This window comes from Durio zibethinus, chromosome 3 (genome assembly GCF_047325235.1).
Source record: "Durio zibethinus cultivar Kanyao isolate XHJ-2024 chromosome 3, ASM4732523v1, whole genome shotgun sequence".
Taxonomy (NCBI): domain Eukaryota; kingdom Viridiplantae; phylum Streptophyta; class Magnoliopsida; order Malvales; family Malvaceae; genus Durio; species Durio zibethinus.
The window spans coordinates 3,783,417-3,808,533 of record NC_143164.1 but is presented as its reverse complement, the minus strand read 5'-3'; the positions used below and the strand labels follow the sequence as shown (position 1 = coordinate 3,808,533).

Below are 25,117 nucleotides of genomic sequence, written 5' to 3'. Positions count from 1 at the left end.
GAAAAAAATTGTTGCTTTTTTCTTTTTGTTGATGGCAAAGGATGAATATTTATCTTATCCTACACTCTGATGAACCGTGTAGATTCAAATTTTCGCTTATTGATATTCTGATGCCAATTTTGGTTTTAATTTTTTTTTTTTTTACGAAATTATGGTTGGAATTTGAAAGTGAAGGTAGATGATGTGAAGTTTCTTATCCTACACACTGAAATATGAATGTCGACTAATAATCTCCGCTTATTATCTGATGCCTTTGCTATTTTCAACGAAATCAAAGCCTTTTTTTTTTTATATATAAAGTTTTAAACTTTGAAAGTTGGTTTTTTCTTTTATGAATTGATTGGAATTTTTAAGGTTGTTTCCAATGATGAGAAGAAGCAGACGGGCGGTCTGAATCTGATGCAATGTTGTATGTCTGTAAATTCCCACTTGTTGGATTTTTCTGAGTTTTAATTTTATTTGAAGCTGAAAAATGAAATCTTTACTGTTTGTGTGCAATGATGAAGTTACTATAGTTATGTCTGGACTTACGAATTTAGCATATGATTAGCTACGCATTTCCGAGCAATGCTGTATGAAATCTAACTCTTGAAAAAGATTAGAATTAAAAGGTTTTACTTAATTTAGCTGCTATTAGTATTACCATTGTGTTTACTTGAACAGTTGATGAACAGATTGGAATTCGATGGAGATTTATTAATGAATTATTTATATTGGCTTTGGCTTCATGTTTTTTGTCCTTTCTTTCCCATCTTTTTGATTTGTCGCCTTTGTATAAAATTATCATTACAACATTATTGTTGTGGTTTGATGTAACATTGGGGGATATCAAATATCAATGAAAGAAATTGAACTGGTAAATGCCACTAGTTGGGGACTTTGATACAGAATAAAATGGTGGTGTTTGAAATCTTGGCTACTGAAAAACCCTCAGGCTTAGCTGTCTATGGGGGCCATGTTGCCTTGTTGGAATCGCAGTGGTGCTTATCCGGAAGAATGGAGGAAGCCACAAGCCCACAACTGTAATCTGCCAAACTCCTGTAGTAGCATTGTGGGATTCGTGGGACTGGGGTGGTCTCGCATTCCTGCTGTTGGGTCTTTAATTCTTTTACTAGAACCGGATAGGCAAATAGCTCTAACTTCATCTATGGTGCTGTAAATCTGAGACAAGACTGGCCCAGAAGGTGCTGTAGTCTTCTGGATGCAAGTTAAAGTCTAGGTTGGTTAAGGGTGAAGGCAGTCAAGCAGGGAACAAAGATCTGCCCTTTTTTTCTTGTGATTTTCGTTATGGCTATGGACTTGAACTAGGGAGTTAGCATTCCCAATTGCTTTGTATTGTTGGCTGTTATTTGAAAAAATCAAATGACCATTATAAATTCGAATAAGCACTTCAACATTCTTACAAGGCCACTAATTAAAAACAGACATCGACTACAAAATTTGTTGTGTTAATTGAGATTGTGTTGTGCACTTGAAAGGGACAATGTAATGTTCTTCAACATCACAGTTTCTGTCTCTCTTGGAGGTTATGACAGGCTTTTGAGTTTGTTTAATACTGCTAATGTTCATTGAATAAATTCTTAAACAGATACATCGGATCAGAGACAAATGGAAAAATATCACAGGGTGAAAAACTCCTGCATACGATTAATTTGGCGGTCAAAAATATTTTTGAATTATAATTTAATAATTATTTAAATATTTAATATTTTCTAACAATAAAATAAGTTTTTTATTTTCTTATTTTAATTCAATTAAATTCTTAATTAGATAAATAATCACGTAAAAAAAATTGAATGAAGTAATTTTTGAATTATAGTTTTGAATTTTTAGAGAGATTTTATTTTATTTTTATATATATTAGATACACAATATGATAAAATTTTATTTATTTTATTTTAATTAAAAAAATAATAGTGTTATTTTTTTATTCAAATAAGATTTAATTGGATGTAAATAAATTTAATCGAATTAATTGTTTATAATAACAAATAAAATTTTGGATGATTTTTTAATTATAATTTAATGACTTTTTATACATTTACCACTAATCTATTATTGTACTAATCATGTTTACCCAAAAAATATTCTTTTAATTAATCGAATAGTTAGCACTGCCACGGCGAAGAAATGAACCTTAGGAAAGACTTTTAAAGTCGTGTGCCACGGCGCCTCGTCGGACCCACCAAGCGTCGCTAACCTGCCATTGTTATGACAAGTCACCGACCTTCTGCTCTCTCTCTTCCTCTCTCTCTGGTAATACTAACTAAATTCTTCTCTCTACTCTCTCCCCTTGACTGATTTTAGCCAAAAAAACTGGGAACTTCAAAGTTTTGTGGGTTGAGAGATGAAAATGAAGGACCCAGATTCACCGACAACGCTGCCAATTGCAATCAGTTCACAGCAACAAATAACAGCAAGTACTGTGAAGAAAGACAGCTCCGTAGTTGGTTTCTTTGGTAAAAGTGGATACAATTCTGGGTCTTGGCTGCAATTCTCTTACTTGCTTTCTGGTCCATGTTTACGGGCTCTCTTTCTCTCAAATGGTCTTCGGGAGATCTTAGTAGATTATCTGATGACACTGACTTCTCTGTCCATCACGATCTCGACGTCCTGGTGAGCAATCAATCTCTGATCTCTCTCTCTCTCTCTCTCTCTCTCTCTCTCTTATCTTTTTTCTCTTTGTGTTTTGTTTGATTTTCTTGGTTTGTTGGCTTCGGATTGAGTCGTTTTGTTAAAAAGGAATTGGAGGAAAGAGAGAAGGTGGCGAGGAAGATGTGATATATTTATACGCATAGCGCTAGCGTTTGTTTGCCAAGGTTTTGGCTTGAAGCTTTTGCGGCTGCTTATGAATATTTATCAAGTGATGTTCCTGGCGTTCAAGATACTGCTATGTCTGAGATTGCTAAATTATCTTTAAGTTCCCTAAATCTTCATTCGCTCTGGGCTCAATCAAAGGTCAGTCTCATTTTCCATTTTATTTGATTTTGACATGCCCCATACATAGCCTTGAAAGTGATTGAAATAAAGATTAGAGCTTGGTTTTATGTTAATTTTTTCTCCCTGTATTAGAGAAAAGAAAACAAACGAAAGATTGTGTTGGATTTTTCGAGTTCTGTTGTAGTATTAAAGTCGATGTTGTCTGTCTCCTAACAGAAAATCAAATCACCATTCCTTTTTCTCAAGGGCAGCTTGAAAAGTGCTATTCTAAAATCCTACAACTTTTGCAGAGTACTAAATGCTAAACCCATCCTCTAAAACTAAAAATTTGGGCCAAGTAATTGTTTTCTAGAAAGCTTATCCGTTGTTTTCAGATTAAAACAAATCATTACTTAATGTATCATGATGTGACAGAAACGCGTTTCTCATATTTGTCATGTTGTTGTAATGTCCAGAGCAGCAGTAAAGGGAAACAAGCTGCCAAAAAGAAAGAGATCGATGCAAGTGGGACTAACTTATAGCGAGAATTTCCAATCCCAGTTGCCAGTGAACCGTGCAATCTCTCACACAGCTTGAAGTTCGGAGGAAATGGCAAATAGCTTGACTGTAACCAACCACCTCTGTTATCAGATTAAGATTGAGAAGATTGTTTCTCTTCCATCATTGAATGAAGTCTTCAGATGAAGTTTTCTACTATTGAATTTAAAACTGTCAAAAATGGAGGACATTTGCTTCGTCAAGTTTAAGGCCCTTGTATCATGGACAGGAATTTTTACTGGACAATCGGAGTTACAGAAGTTGCCTCCTGTTACTAAACCTTGTGTTAAGTGTGCGTCAAATCTTCAAATCTGAAATTTCGGTATGCATGATCTGATTGTTGAAAGAATTCATCCAAATATAAGAGCACCATAACCTTTTTGTGATCAAAGTTTGACTTACTATTATAATAAAAAAAAATTCTCTCAGAGAAAAAAACGACTTTACCGCAATGAACATTACTTCACAAAATCGCTTGAGCAGAATTAATTACTGCTGCTGCTCTATAAAGAGATTAAAATAATTCCTATCTAAACATTTACAAACGGTAAAGCCATACGAATTTACATCGACATCCAAAAAATCTTCCGCTGTCTGAATCTCATCCGTTATGAGCCAGACCGCTGAAGTCAAAATTATCAATCTTCTACTGTCTGAATCTCACCCATCATGATCCGATTACTAACAACGTTAAATCCCAAAACAGCTCGGCTCACCTTCTTTCCCTTCTTCCCCTTCTTCTTGCCTTCCCCCCTTGAAGACCCATCTAGGCCGACTGCAACATCTTGGTCTAAGTCAGCAGCACTTGTATTGCCAGAATTCACATTTCTGGCGCCAAACTCGGTGAACTTTTGGTCATTTTGACTTTGAAAGGCAATCTCAAGCACGTCAGGTGATAACAACTCCTTGTAGTTGAGAAATTTTTCAATGAACTCATGATTTGGATCAAATGATCCAAGGTTCTCTACCAGAAGTATCTCAGCCTCCGATCTAGATTGCTTCAAACAAAATTCCAAGAAACTTGTATCTAGCAAAGGGACAAAAAAGTGACACAAGGAAGATTAAAATGCAAAAAACCAATGAGAATTCAACCAGCTTTTATAACTAGAAGACTAGAAAGATAGATTCACAGAATTGGAAATAGGAAAAGCAATTATAAAGAGGACATCATCTTAGGCTGAAATGAGAAGCTGAAATTGAAATTTGATACACAAACATTGTCTCCAACCTAAAATACGTATAATTTAAAACCACATAGCAAAATACCAATACCTTTTGTCCCAATAAGCCTAACACACTCGCCCTCACACCAATCTCTGAAATCCATGGCCTCTGCATAAAAGTAAATGCATATGTGATGTCAAATTTTTATGTTAAGTAGTTAGAAACAACAAATTTCTGTACAAAGACCATTTATTCATCCTAGGATGACTTACCAGAATGCTTGGTCAATGTATCCCTTTTCCCTTTAAGGGAGGAATGAGCGGAGGCAGGAGAGGATGACAGAGTGCGCTCATTAGGTCTGCCACCCACAGACTTCTGTCGGGTTAATGACCCACTTGCAGTTCCTTTAACAGGAGTGGTTTTTGTTCCCCAACTGCCCACCCTTGCTAGAAGTGGGAAATCAGCTCTGTTTACAACAAAACATAACAAACATTCATATCTCCGTTTACTGATTACTACAGAATCTCATTAATAAGTCACCAAGGATAAACATTTACTTCTCTCTGTTGCAAGGATGTATGATTTACTACTAAGCCTGGCTTTTGGTAGGATTAAAAATGGCAAAAAGAATTCTCACTCGACTCCAAAAGTAGGGAAAATTATTGTTAAGTTGAAGTCAAAATCTCAATTTTCTTTTTACCAGAAGAAAATCACCTGCAGACTGCAGTTCTTAGCTGCTCCGGATAACAAGGTTTTTTTAGAACAGGTTAGCTTATCAGTGTGTTATCTTTGTAGGCCAGAAAGGCCAGAATGCAGTTGAAATAACAAGAGATAGATCCAACTTTCCAACTCACGCAGGAAAACACTTCACAAGAGTAAAACATTTAGTGCATGAGGGTGTGTATGTGTTTTCTTTTTCTTTTCACAGAGTGAGAGGGGGTGCGTCGGGGAAGAGAACATACTGCTTTGTTTCTTGCTTTGTCTGATCAATTGGGCCCCAGAATAGGTCATCATCTCCATTATACTTTGACTGAGAAGATGCATGGGAATTAATCTGGATGGGAGATACAACCTTTGATGGTGAAGATGCAGTGAGGGACCGTGATGAACCACTAACATGAGTTGACTGACTTGGTTGGGATTTCTGAGGAGTTGGTATTGGATTTGTGGGATGGACAGAGGAATTCCTCTTCTGCTCCTTTTGGATGTCCCTTAATGATGTGGCTTTACGAAGTTTCTTAGAATCAGTAGACCAAGCTTGAGCAGGGGAAGGGTTTACTTGCTCTCCTTTCCAAGGAACAAAATCTCCCAAAGAAGGACCTGATGGAATTGAAGGCAATACTTCCTTCTCCAGCTGTGCTGGGCGAGAACTTTTGCCTTTCTCAACAGGACTTGCACTAACAACAGGCACATCAGCAGTACTAAGAGGAACTGAGACTTTTGCTCCTGCACCCTTTGCTTTTGCAGACTTTTTCCGACTCCTTTTAGTTTCTTTAGCCTCAATAAAGTCGCCATCATCAATAGGTTCCACATTTGTGGTGGTCACATGGGCAGAAGATGTAATAGTGTCAGGTACATCTGCATCTCTTTTTCTGGATTTTGCTAAAGCTTCCGCCAACAGATCATGTATTGGGCTCTTTTTACTCTTTGGATTTGCAGAACATTCAGGTTTCTCCACAGCTGACTCAGCAATATCAGCATCTCTTTGACTTTCTCTAGAAACTTCGGGTTCCAAACTAGCCACAACCCCAGCCCAAGGAGTTGACAAACTCATGGAATTGACAGAAGAAATAACCTCTGATACTGCCATTTCAGTTTGTGCCTTCCTCTGTTCTTCCTGTTGGATTTCCAATAATGACTTTGCCTTGAAACCAGGAGCAGGTTTCCACGCACGTAGTGCAGGCTGTATAGGTGTGCTCTGCACTGGGAAAGAACCAGAAAGCCCGGACTCACCCTTGAGTTCTGTGGTTTCAACATCAGACACATCAATATTAGCAGCTGAAGAGCTTTTAGCACATTGAGAATCAATGGGGGCAATTCTGGATTCGTTCTCTTCCTTCTTTCCCGTACAGGTTCCATTAAGGTTATCTCCAGCAGTGTTAGTGTCACTAACAACTGGCTCTTCAATTTCAGATGGTTTCAATTGCACGGAAGAGGAAGCCTTTGCAACTCCCTTGGACTGGTCAGAAGCTTGTGATTTACTAGATTTTTGCTTTCTAGACTTCTTTTCCGAAGCTTTTCTTACCTCACGAGATTCAACATTCTTAACTTCTCTTACCACAGAAGGCTGATCATTGCTTCTTTCTCTTTCAACTTGCAATTCATCAATATCAGCATCAGGTTGAACACCCTCATTAATAGGTGTATCAATTTTAAAGGTTCTAGCAGTAGCAATTCCAAAGTGCTCCAAGGTTACAGAATTTGCATCAGTTACTGGGATTGGTACAGTTTCATCAATCTTCTGAGCAGAGTCCAGTGGATGCTCTACTGTAAGAGCATCACAGTCAGATGCAAGGAGGAGCCCTTGCACAAGAGAAGCTTCCTGGGAGGATAAGTTCATTTCACATGGGGGTGAACTTTCAACAATTGTTGTCACTGGTAAAGACCGTTGGATGTCATTAACCTGTTCTGGTGCGCTAGTCCCCCAGCTCTGCTGGAGATTGATACCACTAAACGTCTGGTGTGGCAGATGCAAAGGAGGGGATTCAGAACTACGAGCATAACTGATATCCTTGGTAACTTGTGCAGGCAGATTCATGAAGTTATTTAGACGTTCATCTTGAGAGCCTGAAAGTTGTAACTGCAAACCATTCTGAAGCATATCTTGTGATGATGGCTGAAGTCGACTGGGATTCACAGATGCATTCCCTGTTGGAATTGTAGTAGGCTGTAAGTGTCCATAGGAGGGTTCACCAACACACTTCTGGGAATGATGTTCTTGCAAAACCTGTGAAAGCAATTGTTGTTTCCATAACAACTGTTGCTGTTCCTCCTGTTTTTGTTGCTGCTTAAGCAACATGATCTTCTCAAGAAGTAACATCTGTTGTGTTGGTACTGGTGTCTGGGCTTGTAGCTGCTGCATCAAATACTGCAGCTGCAACACATTTAGCAGTTGGGAGTCTTTAGATAAACTGGAGGAGATTAACTTTTCAGGAGTTAAAATACCAGACGGATTATCCATAGTTTGACCGAGCAAACTTGTCAAGGAAGGTGGGGTAGGTGTTTGCAGCCTCTGTTGTTGGATCCCAAAGGGAGCTTGGGTAGGAAAATTTTGAGCATGATGCAACTCAATCTTATCTTGAAGAGGATCCAATGCACCTTGGGCAGGATAATTTGACCAACCACCAATACTATTTACCCCAGGAGCAGACCTGTCAGGTAATCCTTGGAGGATGGACATCAAATCAGCACCTTGTGAATGAGGCGTCTGAAGAGTGTTGTCAGTCAATGATGTAAGGAGCTTTGCATGAGGAGTGGGTGATTCAGACATGATCTCTGACTTTGAAACCATTGATGCAGCATCTCTCCCTGGCCAATAAGGGTAGGGTTTTGGTAATGACCTCTGCTGTTCAAGTGTCATTCTCTTGGCCAAGAGATACAGATCGCTTCCACTTTCTATTCCGGATGCTGGAATGCCACTAGAATTATTTGCAAGATAGCATTGCAGACCTAAAACAAAATCATTCGAGACACATTAAGCTGCCGGTTTGAAAATACTAGAAGAAAATTTGAATAAAATGTGAGGAACAGCTTTATAGATTAAAACCCTAGAATACTCTACTTTTAGAGTTCAGCAAACAAAATTATATAGTATAAATAAATAAATAAATGTATGCGTCTCTATGTAGAAACCCAACCTTTGGATGGATTGCTCATGCTACCAGACATAAGTGACTCCAAAAACCTATTTTCAGCTTCTGCTGTCGGCCTTGGCTCATTTCCGATCATATCAATCTCACTTGCACCAGCATGAACTTTCCCCAAGCTACTAAAATTTGGCCTGCTAGACAAATCTGAGAGTTCACCCTGTTTTGACGCACTAAATCCAGGAGGTGGTCGTGCTCTAGCTTGTAAGTGGGGCATTACATCACCAAGTAAGGAAAATGCCGAGTCCTTGGGTGCACTTGCAAGCCGAACTTCCAAATCTATCCCAAAATATCCTGCTTCAAACCAGCCTATGATGTCAATCCCTGAAAAAGGGCCTTGAATTTCACCTTGGGGATCTTTATAGTGAAGGAGAAGATCCTCCGGAGCAGGCAGCTTTCTAGGTTCAGGTTCCCTCTCCAAAACCCCAGATGGCTGCCTCTTAGGAATAGGATCCTCACTAGACTGCCAATTTGCTTCATCTCTGGAATAGGATGAATTCATCAAATTGCTTTCTCCTTGGTTAATCGTACCTTTCTGTGGTTGTGACCAGCTCATATCAGGGGTTCTTGACCTAACATCACTTGGAATCTCCTTCCAATCATGTGTGATTGTAAGTGATCGTTCTCCCAATGACGAGGCTCGCCACATGGTGCCAGCATTAATAGTGTTAGTTACTTGTATACTTGATTCCCTACTTATAAGCACCTCTTCAGCCCTTCGAGGACCACTATCATCCATAGCTGCAAAAATATAAATGAATAAAAGATCAATTGACAATCAAATAATTGCATATCAAGATAGAGTAGGAAAGTAAAATGTCAAATCTACAGAATGCAGTGTAGTGCAATGAATTTCAGAAAAAAAGGCTGAAATTCACTGTGAAAAAAATCTCAATCACATCAAATTAAACTAAACTACCAATCCATTGAACCAATAAATGTTATCCCCAATAACCAATTATCTCCTTCCCCATACAAAAACTCAACTAACACTTAATCCCCAAGACAAACTGATTTATATTGGCTACCTGAATCTTCTTTCTTGTTCCAACCCATGTAGCAGTAATTCTTCAAAAGATGTAGCAACGATCTAATTTCTCATATGGTTCAAAAACTCCAATTGAGAATGCTTTTCACATCCAATGAAATAATTTGCAAAATGGTTACCGGTGGTATCACCAAATAAAGGCTAAACAACTTCTATAATTATACCTTCGGATTTTAATTTATTATCTGGGTGTCCCTTATGCTTTTCAAGCAACGAACCCTCTGAATAATGTGAATAACCAATCTTTGGAATGTCAGTACTTTCCTCTTTATGATCATCAACAGCAGGCAGTAAATCTTCCCTACTGCCTGCATAAATCAATTCCACCAGAAATTAGACACTACCTCAAAATAAACACAATCTTAAAGCAGTAATATATCTTGAACTGGTTGAATACCAATCTTGTTTCGTCTTGAATGAGTAAACTCTATAGAGTTCCGGCCTCCTGGCCAATCTTTAGCCATCTGAGGAGCACCACTACTTGTTATGTCCCCTTTGTCAATTCCCTTCAGAACAACCTATCAAAAAGGCATTAATATCAACAGCATAGTCAAATCAAAGTTCGCCATCATAGTACAAAAAAAAGAAGAAGAAGAAATTACCATTTCATCAGAATTAGGAGCACAAAGAGCTAGAGGTTCCAACGGTTTATCCTGCGTAAGAGAAGGCACTGATACAAGCTCTTCTAAGAGTTTTTGATAAATACTCATGTCAATCCGCCTATATAAGTCAAGCAATTTTGTCCTACTATATCTTAAAGGGTACGGCTCTCCATGGTCAATTTCACCCTTGTCCAATATGATTCCCAGAGATTGAAGATGAGAAGGTATACTAGCCCCTGAGTTTACACCAAAACTTCCCCTTCCACGGCCAGCAGAAAATGTTGAAGTGTGGTTTTCTCCACGTCCCCGGCCATAGGAAAATGTGGGAACCTGCTTGCTTGGAGTTAATGTTCGGTAATGAGGAGGCTCCCCCCTTCCGCGACTTTGAGAAGAAGTGGATCTCCATGGGCGATAATGGTCCCCCTCCCTCTCATCCTTCCCGTGACTGGAAAGATGAGACAACCCTTTGTCAATAGGCATATCACCATCTCTGCCTGAGTCTGTCCACTTGTCACACGAGCCTTCAGTGTTTTTATCATCAGGCCCCCAGCGTGTGTTCCATTTGCTCTCGCGTCGTTGATCATAATTTGAGTCCCTGTTACCTGAATCAGTCCACCGCTCAGAGGGCGCACGGCGAGCTTCTCCAAATTGTCTTGAAGGCAAGTTATCGGCCCATCGATCCATCCTGCGGGTGTCGCTGACCTCTTTAGCTCCATCCCTCCGGTAATCTTTGTGCACAGATGAATGGGTATCTCGTTCTTCATCGCGCCATTGGTCTCGGCGACCAGTTTCCACATCAGGTAAGGATGGGCTTAAAACATCCTTCTTCTTCAGGGTATCATGCATATCCTCACCATTTCTGGATGGCTTCAAGGCATCAGAGCGACTTCCATGAGCTGGAAAAGGGGCAGGATGACTTTCCTGCATAGATAATTGAAAATTAAGGGGGAAAAGACGCACCTCTGAAACAGTAAGAATATTAAACAGAGAACTAACTAATTCTTGAGATGAGAACAGTATATTGATAGAAAGATTTACAAAGCATTTAGACAACATAAAACCCAAGTTTCCGAATAGATGAGAACACCATGAATAAAATAACAGAAATATATAGCCAAAACAACAACAACAATAACATACCACAGTTCCCATTCCAGGCTTACTCTCCCCCGGCTTTGGCAGAAGCCACTGAGGTGAAAGCGGAATAGGATTGTCAGATCCCTGAACATCTGCATAAATCAAACAAAAGCATCAATAGAGACATGGCATATATTCAAAGGAAGAATTTTTAATGAAAATGCTTAAATTCACATTCAATCATGATGCACAACAGGCACACTAGCAACGATACAAGTGCAGAATTTTCTTAAAAAAATACACGTTTTCTGAGAAATGACCGAACTTGCCTCTTGAAACTGCCACATTGATTTAGCATTGAATAAGAAAAACAAAATCATGAACCCAATGAAAAACAAAAGTGTTAAGAGTACAAAGACATCATTTGCAAAGTCTTAATTGACTTTCAAATGCAGCATTGCAAACAAATTATAAACTAAATAGATGTCTCAGGAAAAGCTATTCACAAAGCACCTGACAAGACGAAAATTAAACAAACAATTGTGAGTAGAAAGTCATGTTTCCGATCAATGGAATAAAAAATTATGCAAATTTTTATAAGATTAATCACATCAAAGCATAAAACAAGTAGTTGAATGCAATGACTAACAAATTTGTGAAAGAAAAGAAATCGAAAAAGTGTGTCCAATAATCGCCTTTTCAAGTAACACCAGTACGTCGCCATCGCATCGCACTTTTCAAATTGAAAATAATTTTTTAAAAATATATATTTTTCCAGTTCGGCACCGCATTAGTGAGTAGTGATCAATTTAAAGCTATCCTTATTTCTCTTCTTCGCATTTCAATAACCAAACGGCACTAGAAAATGACACCAGAGAAACAAAAAATATTAACAAAAGCCTTCCATTTCCAACTGATAAACCAAAAACCCTAACTTCGAAGCAAGAAAATCAATAAAACCCCCAGCAATCTCGCAAAACCACTGAATCTACAATAATGATTCAATAACACAACGAAATAAGCAAAAGGAGAAGGAAATGGTCTGAGCTAGGGTTTTACAGAGACGAACGAAAGAAGCCGTTAATCCTTAATGAGAGAAAAAGAAATGGAAGCGCCGAGGTAAAATACCTGGGGAGATTGGGTGGGGAGTGTTGACGGTGAGGTGGTGGCCAGAATCGGAGGTAGAGCTATTAGCCATGGACGATCAGTGAAGGTAGAAAGAGCGAAAGAGAGAAGAAGGCCAAAGTAAAACCCTCGTTGCTGTATTTTTCTTTTTCTTTTAGAAGTGCTTTTTTTTTGGGTTACGCTAAGCGGGGTGACAAAAAGGCAGGGAGTGAAGTGAAGGGAGAAATATAAGTTCGGTGAAAAAAAAAAACAAATTATAAGAAAAAAGTGGTAAAAAGATAAAAATTGTGGAGGGATACTTGCGGATTACGTTCGTGACTAGAAGGTAATTTGCTGTCCAACATTCCAACTACAGTTTCTGTTCAACGGATTCTTATTCCGTTGATAACGTCTACGCGCTTCGAAAAGTGCGTGAAATGCATTGCTTCGGAATAGCTCCTTCAGTGGCTGGCACGCGAGGTTGTGATGAGGGGAGACAAGAAGGCTTTATCTGTTTTTGATTCGATGGGTGCGTAATACCGTGCAAGTTAGGGTAGAAGTATGGCACGACTTGAAAGACTGTCGTTTTAAAGGTAGAGCATTCGCAATGTAAACTTGCTCCGAACTTTTGGTAACCTTAGTTAGTTATGGGATTTAGTAGTAAACAAGAAACAAATGATGATTAAGATGGTTTTTAAGAAAAAGTTTGGGTCGGATTTGCCTTTTATGATGAAAAAGAAAAAGTTTGGGTTGGATTTGCCTTTTACGAAGAAAACAAATGAAAAAAAAAAAGGTCTGGGTGGGATTTGTCTTTTATTATAAACAAAAAACAAAGTCTAGGTGGTATTTTTAAGGATTTTTGTATTTTATTTTCCTCTTGACTGATTACAAAAGAAAAAAAATCTTCATATTGTTTAAAATGTCATTAATATTTTACTTGTTTAAAAATTCATTTAATAGTGTGATAAAAAAATTTTATTATATTGTAATATCATTTTATGATTGAATCTCAATTCAATTATAAAATAATATTATGGTACGATAAAAACATTAATTAATAATAATAGAAGAATGCATATAAGTACATTTATATATTTATATAAAAAACTAAAACATTGAAAAAAAAAATCAAATATTGTAATTTAAAAAGAATTATGCAAATAAAAATAATAGTATATAAAATATTAGTAAAAGAAATGTCAAGGAGAATCTAGTGACACTAAAAATAATATTTAAAATAATAAATATGTGATTAACTCATTTTCTGTTTTTTAACTTAATAAAAATAATACATTATTGTTAAATTATTCTTAATCCATCGATTAAACTATTATTAATTATTAGAAATTTTAAAAAAATGATAACATAAGAACAGTATATGATGAGATGTAATAGATCACATTTGAATAGATACAATATTAAATTCGAACTTAAATTTTGATATTCAAAATTTAACTCAAATTTGATCGAATTTTATTTTTTTAACTCAAATTCGATTCAAAATAAAACTCGAACTACTCGATTAAATTCGATTAACATATAAAAATAAATTTGATTTTTATATTCGATAAAAACTCAATTATTTGTACAAGAATTTAAACTATAATTTGAAATATTTTATTAATTAAAATATATTAAAATATAAAAATTTGATTAAATTAACGAATTATTTAAATCAAGTATAAAAATACTCAAATTCAACTTGATTAATAAATCAAATTACTCAAATTTAAATTCAACTCAATAATAATTAAGTCGAATTCAAATTAAACTCAAATAACTTATAAATATTAATATATCATTTATATTCTTTAGATATTTGGGCAAAAATGGAAGGCCTTCCGGCCGCAACCTATTGGAATCGTCCATCTGTTTACTTTTTCTGATAAAGATCTCTCACAATGGCCCAAGTAGACCAGCTTAACAACAGGCCTGAAATCGAAAAGCCATTCCAAAAGTCGGTTATATCTTGGCAGAAGAGTGGGTGGGTCAGCTAAGGTATCACAACTTGCCTGTGAAGTAATTAATAAACTTTTCAGTAACAGTGCAGTGTCGTATAACTGAAAAATCCTTATCCCAAATAAATTTTGGGTTAATAACAGGAACCATCTTAAATATCATATGAATTTGTTAATTAATATAATATTTATTTTTAATATCATGGATTTTAAATAATGTATATTTTATTATAATTCAAAAGTTATTCGTGGAATTAGACCAATCAGATGAAATAAATTATGAAATTATATGCATCGAATGCTTGTACTCGAAGATTAAAGTTAGAAAAGTTATTAGGTAGTAATTGACTTAGTGATGCAAAGCCACATCAATAATAGTGCAGTTCTCCATAGTTATAAACAGTCGCATACAAAATGTTTCATTAATTAAAATTTAAAGAGAAGAAACCGCTTGCCTGACCAATATTGTAAGCATTCAGCAAAAGACTGAGAGAAGGGCTATTCCTGGAGAATGTCTATGGAAGATCACAGAACGGTTAGGACATTGATCCTATTATGAACTAAAGCTCGTTAGAAAAGCTGAAAGTAAATCACCTTTACAAGGAATAAGATGCTGTGAAACATTCTCCTTCCACAACTGCCCTGCTGTCTGCGGTGAATCGATGTTTTTTCAGAAATGATACAGATATTAGGCAAAAATTCATGCAAAAAAAAAAAAAAAAATTTAGTACTTGAAACCTAATGACATTTGTTTTAAATTAAAGACAAATAGTTGATACTAAGACCTACATTGCCATATGCGAGAGCATCTGGCTGCACAAAAAAGTTGGACATGAGCTCATTGTGGTTGCTCACCACTTCACCAGACAATAATAATAATCAAGATTAATATCAAGTTCAATATTGCAATACAAACAAGAAAATATATAACTTCAAGTTAGCAATCAATAAAGAAACAGGCTGCTGGCTCCTCACAATACCAATGCAGATGGAGAATGGATTAGGAGCTCAGTAGAAACTTCAAACTCTATATTTTGTAAATCATGCACTCTTAGTCGACGTTGTATTCACAACAGTTTTTTTGATCTAATACAATAATGATTAAAGTTAAAGATCTGTGCATTAGCAACTGCCTTATTTTTTGCTTTCCTCTAGACTACAAATGAATTTACACAAAGAAATTGTTTCCAGCTATAACTATTTGTCAAGAAAGGGGAAATAAACCAGTTCTCAGTGCAGCATGTAAAACTGAATTTCATGATAAATGAACTCCATGGAGAAAATTGAAACAGAAAACCCCTTTTCATTCTTAAGTTCTGTTTGTTACATTTGAAGTGACATATTTCCTTAGAATAGTGAAGCTGTTCTTTAAATTGCACACATCTCTATCACCTATCATATATGGACTCCTAATGGATGATATAAATCATAAATTATAGGTTATCAAAATTTGAGGAGTAAATGCAATATAGCCACAATAATAAGAAGTTACCATACTTTTCTACTATTAAGAAACCATACTGCAGAGATAAAGGCAACACTCCCCCAGCACTGCAAATGGCAGTTTACTTCAAGGTTAATCAACTTCCATAATTCAACTAGAAAAGCTCTCAATCCCCAACAGAAATCAAATGTCCATGAATGCCCTTAGAAAGAAGCAAGAAGGCATTGAAAAAAAATTTACCACCATAACGACCACTAACCTAATCCCAGAATGCAAATGCATTAATAGGATCAATGCCGAACTCTTCAACAAGCTGCATAGGAAACATTTATAACCTGAATAGGATTAATATCCATGTATCATATGTAATATGAAGCCATATTTATAAGAGCTTTAGCAGTTAATGAGGAGAAGGAAAAAAAACAAGCTATGAAGAATGGAAATTGAAAAAAAGGAGGAATGCATAGTCAAGAGGCCATCTGTTTCAAGCAAAAAGAGAATACACATTTTCACTTTATCAAACATTAGCTGGGAACTGTACTCTAGAACATTGGAAATTATCGATTTGCCACACCAAACCCAAGAGAAATGATTCAATATGTACTTAGTAGTTTGGCAAATGCTTAATCACTCAAATACACAAAATGATAGAACAAAATTATACTGTACAGACTGCCCTTGTGCTTTGCAACCGCAAAAGGCCTGAAAAAGTGTTTAGGATCACAAGTGGCTTAGTAACAACAAATGGTCATACCACACATGAACATTGGAGAAGATAAAGAGAAAGATCTAGATCATTCGCAAATATCCAGAAACGTTATAACAGGCAATCAGAAATCAAAACCCACCAATCCAGGAAATTTTTAGATTATACATTAATTCCTTGAATACTGAGAATGGTTCCTAACAAGATTGAGAAAATCAAATGCTTATTAAAAGCGTTAAAAGATGAGATGAGAACGTCTCCTCTGATTTTTAGAACACACTGCCTAATGGCTCATCACTCAGAATTTCAACTGTTAAATATTAATGAGAAATAGTTCCAAAATATTCATGCAGAATGGTACCAGAATCTTAAACTACCACTGCAAGCACATTGCTAAAAAATAAGTAGTGTTATCATGGCACTAACCTAAGGGCAGATGAAATCCATTCCCATAATGCTCGAGCTTTCAACATAGTTTCAGCTGTTGTAAAAGTCTTTGAAACCACCACAACTAGATGAAGTTACAAGCAGATGAAATCAGAAGAATCAATGGTACAAAAAGGAGTTTAGACAACAGAAAAGCAACAAGTTTTCAGAGGAATAAAAAGAAAGTATTTGCCACAAGTGGTTTCAGGGTTTAATCCTATGATATTTGTAGCAACATCAATAGGATCCACATTTGCAAGGCTGTGGCAAATGCAAACAAGAGATTACATTGAATTTCTAGAATAACTGAATGAAACAACAATTTATTATGCATGCAGGAGTTACTAATTACAATTAAAATGTCAAACAAGGAGCTAAAAATACCACATTCATGTTGAGAATCCACCACAACCAAAACAGTTTTGACTTAATCTCACTTATGCAATGCCAATCTTAGCAGGCCTAGCTAGTTTTCCTCCTGATATGACAACTATATGCTTCTTCTTCTTCTTCTATATTATTTTCATAAAAAAGAAAAAGAAAATAGAAGGTGCGCCAACCTAACCTTTCTCTTGTTCTTTTTTCGACACCTCCCCTCTCCCCCTCCTTTACTCCCCCAAAGGGAAAGAAGCAGTGTATAATACCAACATTATTATCAATGAAAGAAAGAATAATGATACACAAAGAAAATACCAAATGCAGTAATAAACAAGCACTTACAAACTTAGTTGGTGTCCTTTTGCAAATTCAACAACTTCAGGATCTGTGAGTAGTCAAGATTAATAAACCAAATGCATCAGCTATACTTCCTTCTTCATAGGTTACAAGTAAAAGACCAACAGAGTTACACAATTAATAGTAAAGTGCACCAGCATTACCTGTTTGGAGAGCAGTATGCACAAATAAAGGACCTAAGAAACTGCCACCAATACCGATTGCAAGAACATCCTTCAGTGGTTCTCCAGTAGCTCCAACCTGCCAAGATTTAACTGTTTCTCAACAATCGAGGAACAACACATTCAACTTTGATATAACACATTCAACAATCGAGGAACATTCCAAACATTGGGCACCATATTCTTTCCATCACTGTATATAACAGCATCCCTCGGTGCTCAGAGAGCTACATGAAGCACTGACCTATTCTCTGTGCTATTTATCTGAAAGCTTCCAGCAAAATACAATCCAAAGTCTAATACACTAAAAATGAAAATGCGTTAAATGCTATTCAACAATTATTGCCAGAAACCCAGAATCATCACTAATTATTACATCAAACCATCAAAACAAAAAAAAGTAGACTTATCATTAAAAAAAAAAGAGTGGTGTAAAGAGAAAGTTAGACTTACATGCTCGTCGCTGTACATTTGGTTAATTTGTTGTTCGAGAGAAGCAGCCTGAAAATGTGAAACGATTCAAATAAAATCGAAAACTATTACTATAATTTAAATCCATAATTTCAGAAACGAGAATTAATCCAAATTCACCTCTTCTAATTTATATAAATATATATAATCGAATATTTCATTATTTTTTTACTCTATGTTTCACGTAAGCATTGAATCAGAGAAATGATGAGAGATCTTACATCATCACCAATTGGCATCGTTCTTCGTCGTTCATCAAATCACGAAGATGAGTTTTATTGATATCCTCGACATGACCCTGTAGAACTCCAAATGAATTTTCGTGTTGAATACTTGAACATATAGATTTTCTCGCTATTTTAGCTATAAGCTTTGCTAGAAAGTGAAAAGAAAGTTACCTTCAAGTTCTTCCATGGCTTGATGTCTCAGATTAGAGTGGTCGAAGCCATCTCCGCTTATATTAAAATGCAACAATCTCTGCAACAAATAAAATACTACTAGCTTGAGATTTCAAACCGATGAGGGAAAAAAAAAAGCGAATAATAACTTGAGAAGATACCTAAAAACAAGGAAGAAATTCAGGAAGAAAATGAATAGAGAAAATAATGGACGTAGAAAAGTTGAAGTTGGACAAAACCTTCGGCGAGGTTTAGAGGGTGACGAGCCTAGAGAAGTTATAAGGGTACGTGGCTGAGATGCGAGGGCCGAAAAGGGCGTCTCAGAATTCGACACGGATCTGGAATTCCGGTCACTGAAACTTGGGTCGGTTCTAGTTTAACAGTTCGATTGTGAATTTTGAAGGTCGAATGAATTTGAATTCTGTGGGCCCGAGGAAACCATTTTTAGATTGGACTCATCTCAATTCGCCAAAAGCCCAAAGTCCACAGCCCAAACCCAGACCAAAGCCAGTTTATTATAGAAAAATAAAATAATATAAAAATTAAAAACATAAAAGAAAATTCCGTTGCCGGGAATCGAACCCGGGTCTCCTGGGTGAAAGCCAGACATCCTAGCCGCTGGACGACAACGGAATTGTTGGCAGTAGTGTAACAGTAATAGTAATATTTAATATTTACGAACGAATCACATTTCTATGACTTTCCATATTTATTTATCTTGGAGAAAGGGTATGGCACGAAGTATAAACTGAGTAAACAGGCATCTTCTATATGCACTGTGGCTCGTTTGACTGACTGATTGTTCTCCTCCACTAAAAAAGCGTAGAAATTGTTTGCAGTTCAGAAATACCAGCTCCAGGGCATATGTACTGTCAAGTTTCATGACTGATTCATGTTTCCAGGATCGAAAACTTTCTAAAATGTCATTGTTATGATCTTAAATTTTCCCACTTACTTATGAAATTATGTTGTTATGGGATGTTCGATATAAAGTGACCGGATTCCAACTTGGCAAAACTTAAAACTTGCTATGTTTAACTGTTAAACTTCTGCCATCAATTTCAAATGCCCATTCTTGTAGTTGTGCTGATTATGTCCTCAACTAGACATAGAAAGCAACAATAATCCTCATCGAGGTCCCTCTCATGTCCTGAAAGATCCTTGCATCCATCTCTTTCTAATTAAATTAATGCTACTAATGAAGTTATTTCCAAAATTTATTTATCTACAGAGTTATCTTATGTGGCAAAAAAGAAAAAGCCATTCATTGTTACTACTGATAGAGGAAGGAAAGAAACTCTAATATGAACGAGCAACTAACAAGTACCATCCATTGCACCTATGCATGTATATTTCTACTTGATGGGATATCTCTTCCTCGAGTTGATATCGAAGGCTTCGTAGTCTCTTCTGAATCCATTGTCTGCCAGAGATCAGAACTCTTCTTCCCTTCATTCTCAAAAGATTGATTTCTTGAATGATTGAGCATATGCTTGGTCCATCATGTATACAATAGGACACAGAAATGAACTCTAATTATTGTTAATCCATTTTCATACTGATGCTTCAAATTTGACAATTCTTGTTGCCGGAATGCCTGATGGATCCAGTATTGTCAATAGTTTAGGCACTGACATACCCCCAGAGATAACAATTTCTGTAACACAAAAGAGGACCAAAATTTAAAATCTTCACAAATATATAATAATGAAGGATGTTTCAGTCTTAGTTTTGAGTTTAAGTTTCATACCGATCCCCTCTCGAACTGATAAATTGGGCCTCAAAATATCCTTTGAACTGATGAGAAATATATCACCAAGATAGAGATGGTTTGTGGGAACATAAACACAGCAGAGTTCCTCTTCACCTATACCCTTCTGAAGAACAACTGTAGAAGTAATGAATCCAAAGATATATTGCCCCGTACGGGGGTGCCTTATGATTGCAACTTCTTTGAAAGCATTAGAATTCTGATCTGCAAAAGTGGTTTCCATGCTGCTTTTGAGTTACAAAACTTGGAAGCTGTAGGCGTTAAATTTCTAGAAAGACTTTACCTGGTGATATTGCAGCACTTATTTGCTTTGAGGCAGCGTAAATATAGCTCACAAATGGCATCTTCTTAATGAACCATTCACCAAGAGTAAGAACTGAAGCCCCCCACCATGATGACATGGAAACGCCTACTAAAAAGATAAAAGTGATGGAGGTAGCAAATCCTAGACCTGAGTCGTGTTTGCCAAATCATTCAAAGCATTAAACACCAAAACAACAGGTGCCAATGAAGTAAAAGTAAGAATTATACAATTCGACATCGGAAAATGTTAGATTAGTTACATCTTAAAAGTTTAGTCATGTCTACCGATGGTTCAGATAAAAAAAAATGGCAATGCTTGAAGAATGGTTTTCTGCAGTATATATCCAGTTTCATAATAGCTATAATTACAAGGCCATGTAAGCTATAAGAACTCAACCAACAAATGAGTAAAAGCTAAAAGAGGATCCAAGAAAAGGCAAGTTATTCTGCTTACCAAAAATATTGATGCCTAGATGATTATAGATTGGGGAAAAGAAACCATCAACGAAATGAACAAAACCCCAAGTAACATAGAATGTAATGGCTAGTGGAAGAAGTATGACACTGCAAAGTAATATCAATTTCATCAGAAGACAATCCAAAGAATCTCAATCATTTTTACGCTTGATGATTTCGCATCCTTTTCAGGTTAATGAAATCATAACCATGAACAAAATGCAAAAATTGTTGGCTTTCAACATGACTGACAGTATAATGACCTTAAAAGTTTTGAATGTATGTGGTTTCAATGACTGCATTAACAGTTTAAATGCCATGAAGACAGCAAACATAGCAATATTCAAGCTGAAACGGACTTACCATCCTGTCATAAACTTTTTGGAAGCCCAGCTGCGGATTACTTTTAAAAATGCCTATGCCAGAATGCAAAAGAAAATTAAACTCTAGTCACTAACAAGAAGCTGTAAGAGTTTTCTGTCTGATTCTGATATATTCATAACCATGATTGATGACATGAGGACAATGTTGTCTATACTTCTGGTTTAAGTTTGCCCTTTTTCGTCTTCAAATTTTCCCATAAACAAATATAAAACAAATTATCATCTTTGGGTCATTGCATGCATGTCCTTTTATCAATCCAACTTGGGCTAACACAAGAATGTAGAAGGGAATGAATGAATGAATGAATGAGGAGGGAAAAGAATGGTACCTCGCGGCCATGGGAGGAGGACACGGTAGGAGTAGCAATAGGGGCGGAGAATTTGGAGCCTCCATTTTCAGAGATTGTTGCGACTGGGATAAGCAGCTCCCGATCTCTATCCCTCTCCCTCGTTCCCATTCTCTTCCTTTTTGGCCCTTTCCTTCCTTTTCTGCCTCTGCCTCTGTTTCTCTCTCTCCTCCCTCAAGCGAGAATAACGAACTATCGAATCAAGGTTGTTAGGATAATTAGGAAATATGTTAGCTGAAAAATAAATTGAACCAAACACGTGGGTTTGACTCAGCTTGCTTGGTTGTTATAATATTTTTGTTTCATTGAACAACGTAGTCGAAGGCTTGAAGCATAGCAAGCAACATTATCCAGTCAAAGGCCTGCCATGTAACTTTGTTAGCTCACACCTCTAAATCACATTCCTTCTGCACTAAAATTTCAAGCACTTACATTTTTCATCAAATCTTTAAGAGTTGTCCCTAAATACACACATACAGCGAGACATGGCCTCCTAATTTCTAAATAAATAGGCAAACATTTCTTTTATCTTTTTTTTTCTTCTTTTTTTGCCTTGACATAAACAAATTTTCACACGCATCACAATATCACTGCAGCATAATTTTTCAAGTACAGGGAAGGTGCAAAACGAAGAACTTGTGCCAATCTCCCACTACCATTAGTGAAAGATGATGATGCCTAACCCACTACTAAATGAGAATAAGAACAGCAAAAGTTGCCCATTGCCCTTTTGTTCATCTGTCCGATCATGCCCTTTTTCAGGTACTGCCACCAGGGTAAGTGCAGCCATTATAGCCTGTGCAGTGTAAAAGGAAAAAGAATTAGACACGTTGATATATAAAATGAGACAATTAATTGTACAGTAAAGCTAAGGTTCTATTTTAAGAAATTTAAGCTTACTTGGGTTGTTGGAAGAAAGCATGGCTGTTTGTGAGAAATCATAGTTCCATGGATTCCGACCAGCAGTTTGATAGAAGAGATTCATGGCATATGCAGCATGTGCTGCTAATGTATTTGGTTCAAAACAAGCCCCTCCAGGTTGAATTGGACTACAGTCTATGCCTTGTCCACAAGCGTAATCCAAACTTGCCTGCAATAGGGTATCCGAAAGACCAGGCTTTGGAACACACCAATCTGCTTTCTTTGGCTGTGATGATGGTGTCACTGGTGTCTTTGGCATTGTCGGAGTCACCGGAGTCTTTGAAAAAAAGAACACATTTTAACAAGATTCACACCAGTTCTAAACAATATGAAGATGATTTTTGTTAACTAATGATATAGTTGCATATTGATCACCTGACTGCTCTTTGAGAGACCAATGTCATAAGTCACGGTAAGATCAGACTTGAAAAGCCCGAAGGATCTTTCGGAAGTTGGTCCTGGTTTCAAGTCCTCATCGTACAAAGCAAAGAGATATGTGTCAACCGATTTCCCTGGCATCAGTGGAGTTCCCACCATTGATCGAAGGTGTGCAATCAAGTTTCCATTGTAAGCCTTAGCGTTCTCAACGCTTGGTCCTACTTCGTCACTGTCTCCTTTGTACGGCCAACCTGTCTCAGCAACCACAATCTCAACATTCTCAAACCCCATGGCATTCAATGCAGAACGAACAGCATCCACCTGGCAAAGTAATAAATCCATTAAATTAAACAAAACAATCATTTTAAACGGGAATTACAGAACATTTTCATGTAACATTGAACTCAACCTGAGCATCGAACATGTTCATGTACATGATTTTCGTGTTGGCATCAAAACGCCCAGAATTCGGTTGAAACAAGCAGAACGCCAGCGTTTCAGGCCTTGGATCGCTCCTGAAAGCGAAATAAGGATACGGATTAATCGCAAAAGGAGAACCAGTAGCAGTGTTAAACGCCAAGAGCCCCTTCAACACGTCTCCAAAACTCGGGTCGAAGCTCCCAGAAGATGGCGGCTCAGACTGTTTCAATAAAGCCATTGAATGCACCGTCGAGACCTTCACTGTATCCCCCAACGAGGCCGCATCGAGGGCATTCTTGACATTTTGCATGGCTGGCAACAATTGAGTTATCAAATTTTTATCTCCCGACATGATAACCTCGTTACCAACGGTTACAAGGATGATTTTGCTGGACGGATAATATGCAACTACGTTGGTGCTCACCCAGTTTTTGGCAAAACTTGGGTCTGAGGCTAAGGCGAGGATGTCACTGTTGGACGTGCCAATGACGACGCCAATACCAGTGTTGGCTAGCGCTTTGATGATTGCTGTGTCAGACCCGTATAGCCTGACCTTTTGGATTGAAGTGGATTGGAGAAGCTTTGCAGTGGCTGCTGGTGAAGGTAGGTTGTCGGCAACTTGGCCATAATTTACACCAATAAATGATTGTGATTCTGCAAAGACATACGTATGTTAGACTTCCATATTTTTGGGGCCAACACAAGTTATCTTCTAAAAAGAAGATTCTGCAAAACCAGACAACCTAAGAATCTTAGGCCTCAGATTAAACCGAGGAAGAAGGAGTTTCAGAAGCTTACTTGTTTTATTTACTCCCAGTAACAGAGTCAGAAGAAGGAAAGTTACAGTAAAACGAATCGCGGCCATAACTGAAGAGATAGTTCTGTGTTTTCCACGTTCCAAAGTTTGACCATCCGTGAATGTGTTGGAGCGATAAATAAACAAAGGCAAAGCGAAGGTACAAAGGGTTAGAACCGTAAATGAAAATTTTCGGTGGGCAAAAATTTTGGAAACAAGTTTCACGTGTTTAAGGGGCCAAGTGCAATTTGAGCCGAGTTATGCTTCGTGTCACTGTGACAGCAACCGAAAGTTGCTTTGATCGGGAGAACTTTCACTTTATGATTGGACGCAAATGCCCTTAGTGTGACCGTTGTGCCCGAATTTGGATACTTATTTGTATAGGGTTGTCTGCTCTCTGTCAGCATGGTAGATCCGTTTGGTGTACTCGTGGTCCTGAACCGAACTACCTGGTCCAAATCAGAGTCGTCTGGATCGTATTTGCGGCTGATATGTGGTCATCGTCAGAAATATGTTAATCCGAAAACAATTCTTTTAATTAATATTCTGAATCAAATTGTTTCACCATTATTTATGCAATAATTATTGGATAGCGTTCAGGGACGGAACCCGGAGGGAGGTGGACGCAGGCGAAACTACGAAATTTGAAAAAGAGGGTAAATAATCAATTCAACAGAGAAGAGGAAATTACGTGTAATATTTGGT

The 25,117-nt window shown here is 37.1% G+C and overlaps 5 protein-coding genes and 3 non-coding genes across 17 annotated transcripts; 3 read left to right on the top strand and 5 right to left on the bottom strand.

Annotated features, from left to right (window-relative positions):
- The first annotated feature begins 30 nt into the window (after nt 1–30).
- Nucleotides 31–118, top strand: LOC149519543 (small nucleolar RNA R16). The gene has a single exon (XR_016341234.1). It is a non-coding gene; the product is annotated as a small nucleolar RNA R16 (small nucleolar RNA).
- A 52-nt stretch (nt 119–170) lies between these two features.
- LOC149519542 (small nucleolar RNA R16) lies at nt 171–255 on the top strand. The gene has a single exon (XR_016341233.1). It is a non-coding gene; the product is annotated as a small nucleolar RNA R16 (small nucleolar RNA).
- Nucleotides 256–2,126: 1,871 nt separating this feature from the next.
- Nucleotides 2,127–3,756, top strand: LOC111312359 (uncharacterized). 2 transcript variants are annotated; one of them, XM_022912592.2, is made up of 3 exons: nt 2,127–2,616; nt 2,743–2,958; nt 3,396–3,756. In XM_022912592.2, exons 1-2 carry the CDS (start codon nt 2,348–2,350, stop codon nt 2,918–2,920), a joined length of 447 nt encoding a protein of 148 aa, XP_022768327.2. In that variant the 5' UTR covers nt 2,127–2,347; the 3' UTR covers nt 2,921–2,958; nt 3,396–3,756. The 2 variants fall into 2 exon arrangements, with proteins under 2 accessions (XP_022768327.2, XP_089614253.1); XM_089758127.1 differs by having other exon boundaries at nt 2,205–2,616; nt 3,401–3,527.
- A 98-nt stretch (nt 3,757–3,854) lies between these two features.
- On the bottom strand, nt 3,855–12,554 carry LOC111299508 (protein ESSENTIAL FOR POTEXVIRUS ACCUMULATION 1-like). 2 transcript variants are annotated; one of them, XM_089758125.1, is made up of 10 exons: nt 12,363–12,554; nt 11,298–11,386; nt 10,158–11,078; nt 9,953–10,073; nt 9,720–9,863; nt 8,499–9,248; nt 5,604–8,310; nt 4,914–5,107; nt 4,750–4,809; nt 3,855–4,504 (listed from the first exon to the last, which is right to left on the bottom strand). In XM_089758125.1, the coding sequence occupies exons 1-10, from the start codon at nt 12,430–12,432 to the stop codon at nt 4,116–4,118; spliced, it is 5,445 nt and encodes a 1,814-aa protein (XP_089614251.1). In that variant the 5' UTR covers nt 12,433–12,554; the 3' UTR covers nt 3,855–4,115. The 2 variants fall into 2 exon arrangements, with proteins under 2 accessions (XP_089614251.1, XP_089614252.1); XM_089758126.1 differs by lacking the exon at nt 9,720–9,863 and having other exon boundaries at nt 3,898–4,504.
- A 1,490-nt stretch (nt 12,555–14,044) lies between these two features.
- On the bottom strand, nt 14,045–19,092 carry LOC111311834 (glucose-6-phosphate isomerase, cytosolic 2B-like). Of its 7 annotated transcripts, none has more exons than XM_089758119.1 (14): nt 18,799–19,071; nt 18,638–18,716; nt 18,461–18,537; nt 18,222–18,269; nt 18,013–18,072; nt 17,751–17,847; nt 17,593–17,635; nt 16,873–16,957; nt 16,000–16,053; nt 15,794–15,847; nt 15,086–15,109; nt 14,891–14,945; nt 14,752–14,811; nt 14,045–14,350 (listed from the first exon to the last, which is right to left on the bottom strand). In XM_089758119.1, the coding sequence occupies exons 8-14, from the start codon at nt 16,917–16,919 to the stop codon at nt 14,150–14,152; spliced, it is 495 nt and encodes a 164-aa protein (XP_089614245.1). In that variant the 5' UTR covers nt 16,920–16,957; nt 17,593–17,635; nt 17,751–17,847; nt 18,013–18,072; nt 18,222–18,269; nt 18,461–18,537; nt 18,638–18,716; nt 18,799–19,071; the 3' UTR covers nt 14,045–14,149. The 7 variants fall into 7 exon arrangements, with proteins under 7 accessions (XP_089614245.1, XP_089614247.1, XP_089614250.1 ...); XM_089758121.1 differs by having other exon boundaries at nt 18,013–18,064; XM_089758124.1 differs by having other exon boundaries at nt 14,045–14,270; nt 17,751–18,072; nt 18,799–19,092.
- A 106-nt stretch (nt 19,093–19,198) lies between these two features.
- Nucleotides 19,199–19,270, bottom strand: TRNAE-UUC (transfer RNA glutamic acid (anticodon UUC)). Its single transcript has one exon. It is a non-coding gene; the product is annotated as a tRNA-Glu (tRNA).
- Nucleotides 19,271–19,811: 541 nt separating this feature from the next.
- Nucleotides 19,812–22,039, bottom strand: LOC111311772 (protein LIKE COV 3-like). 2 transcript variants are annotated; one of them, XM_022911500.2, is made up of 6 exons: nt 21,880–22,039; nt 21,531–21,583; nt 21,166–21,275; nt 20,692–20,859; nt 20,388–20,612; nt 19,812–20,294 (listed from the first exon to the last, which is right to left on the bottom strand). In XM_022911500.2, exons 1-6 carry the CDS (start codon nt 22,006–22,008, stop codon nt 20,191–20,193), a joined length of 789 nt encoding a protein of 262 aa, XP_022767235.1. In that variant the 5' UTR covers nt 22,009–22,039; the 3' UTR covers nt 19,812–20,190. The 2 variants fall into 2 exon arrangements, with proteins under 2 accessions (XP_022767235.1, XP_089614243.1); XM_089758117.1 differs by lacking the exon at nt 21,531–21,583.
- A 263-nt stretch (nt 22,040–22,302) lies between these two features.
- Nucleotides 22,303–24,702, bottom strand: LOC111311714 (glucan endo-1,3-beta-glucosidase 7-like). The gene is made up of 5 exons (XM_022911380.2): nt 24,415–24,702; nt 23,606–24,270; nt 23,194–23,517; nt 22,798–23,095; nt 22,303–22,693 (listed from the first exon to the last, which is right to left on the bottom strand). The coding sequence occupies exons 1-5, from the start codon at nt 24,479–24,481 to the stop codon at nt 22,656–22,658; spliced, it is 1,392 nt and encodes a 463-aa protein (XP_022767115.2). The 5' UTR covers nt 24,482–24,702; the 3' UTR covers nt 22,303–22,655.
- Nucleotides 24,703–25,117: the final 415 nt, after the last annotated feature.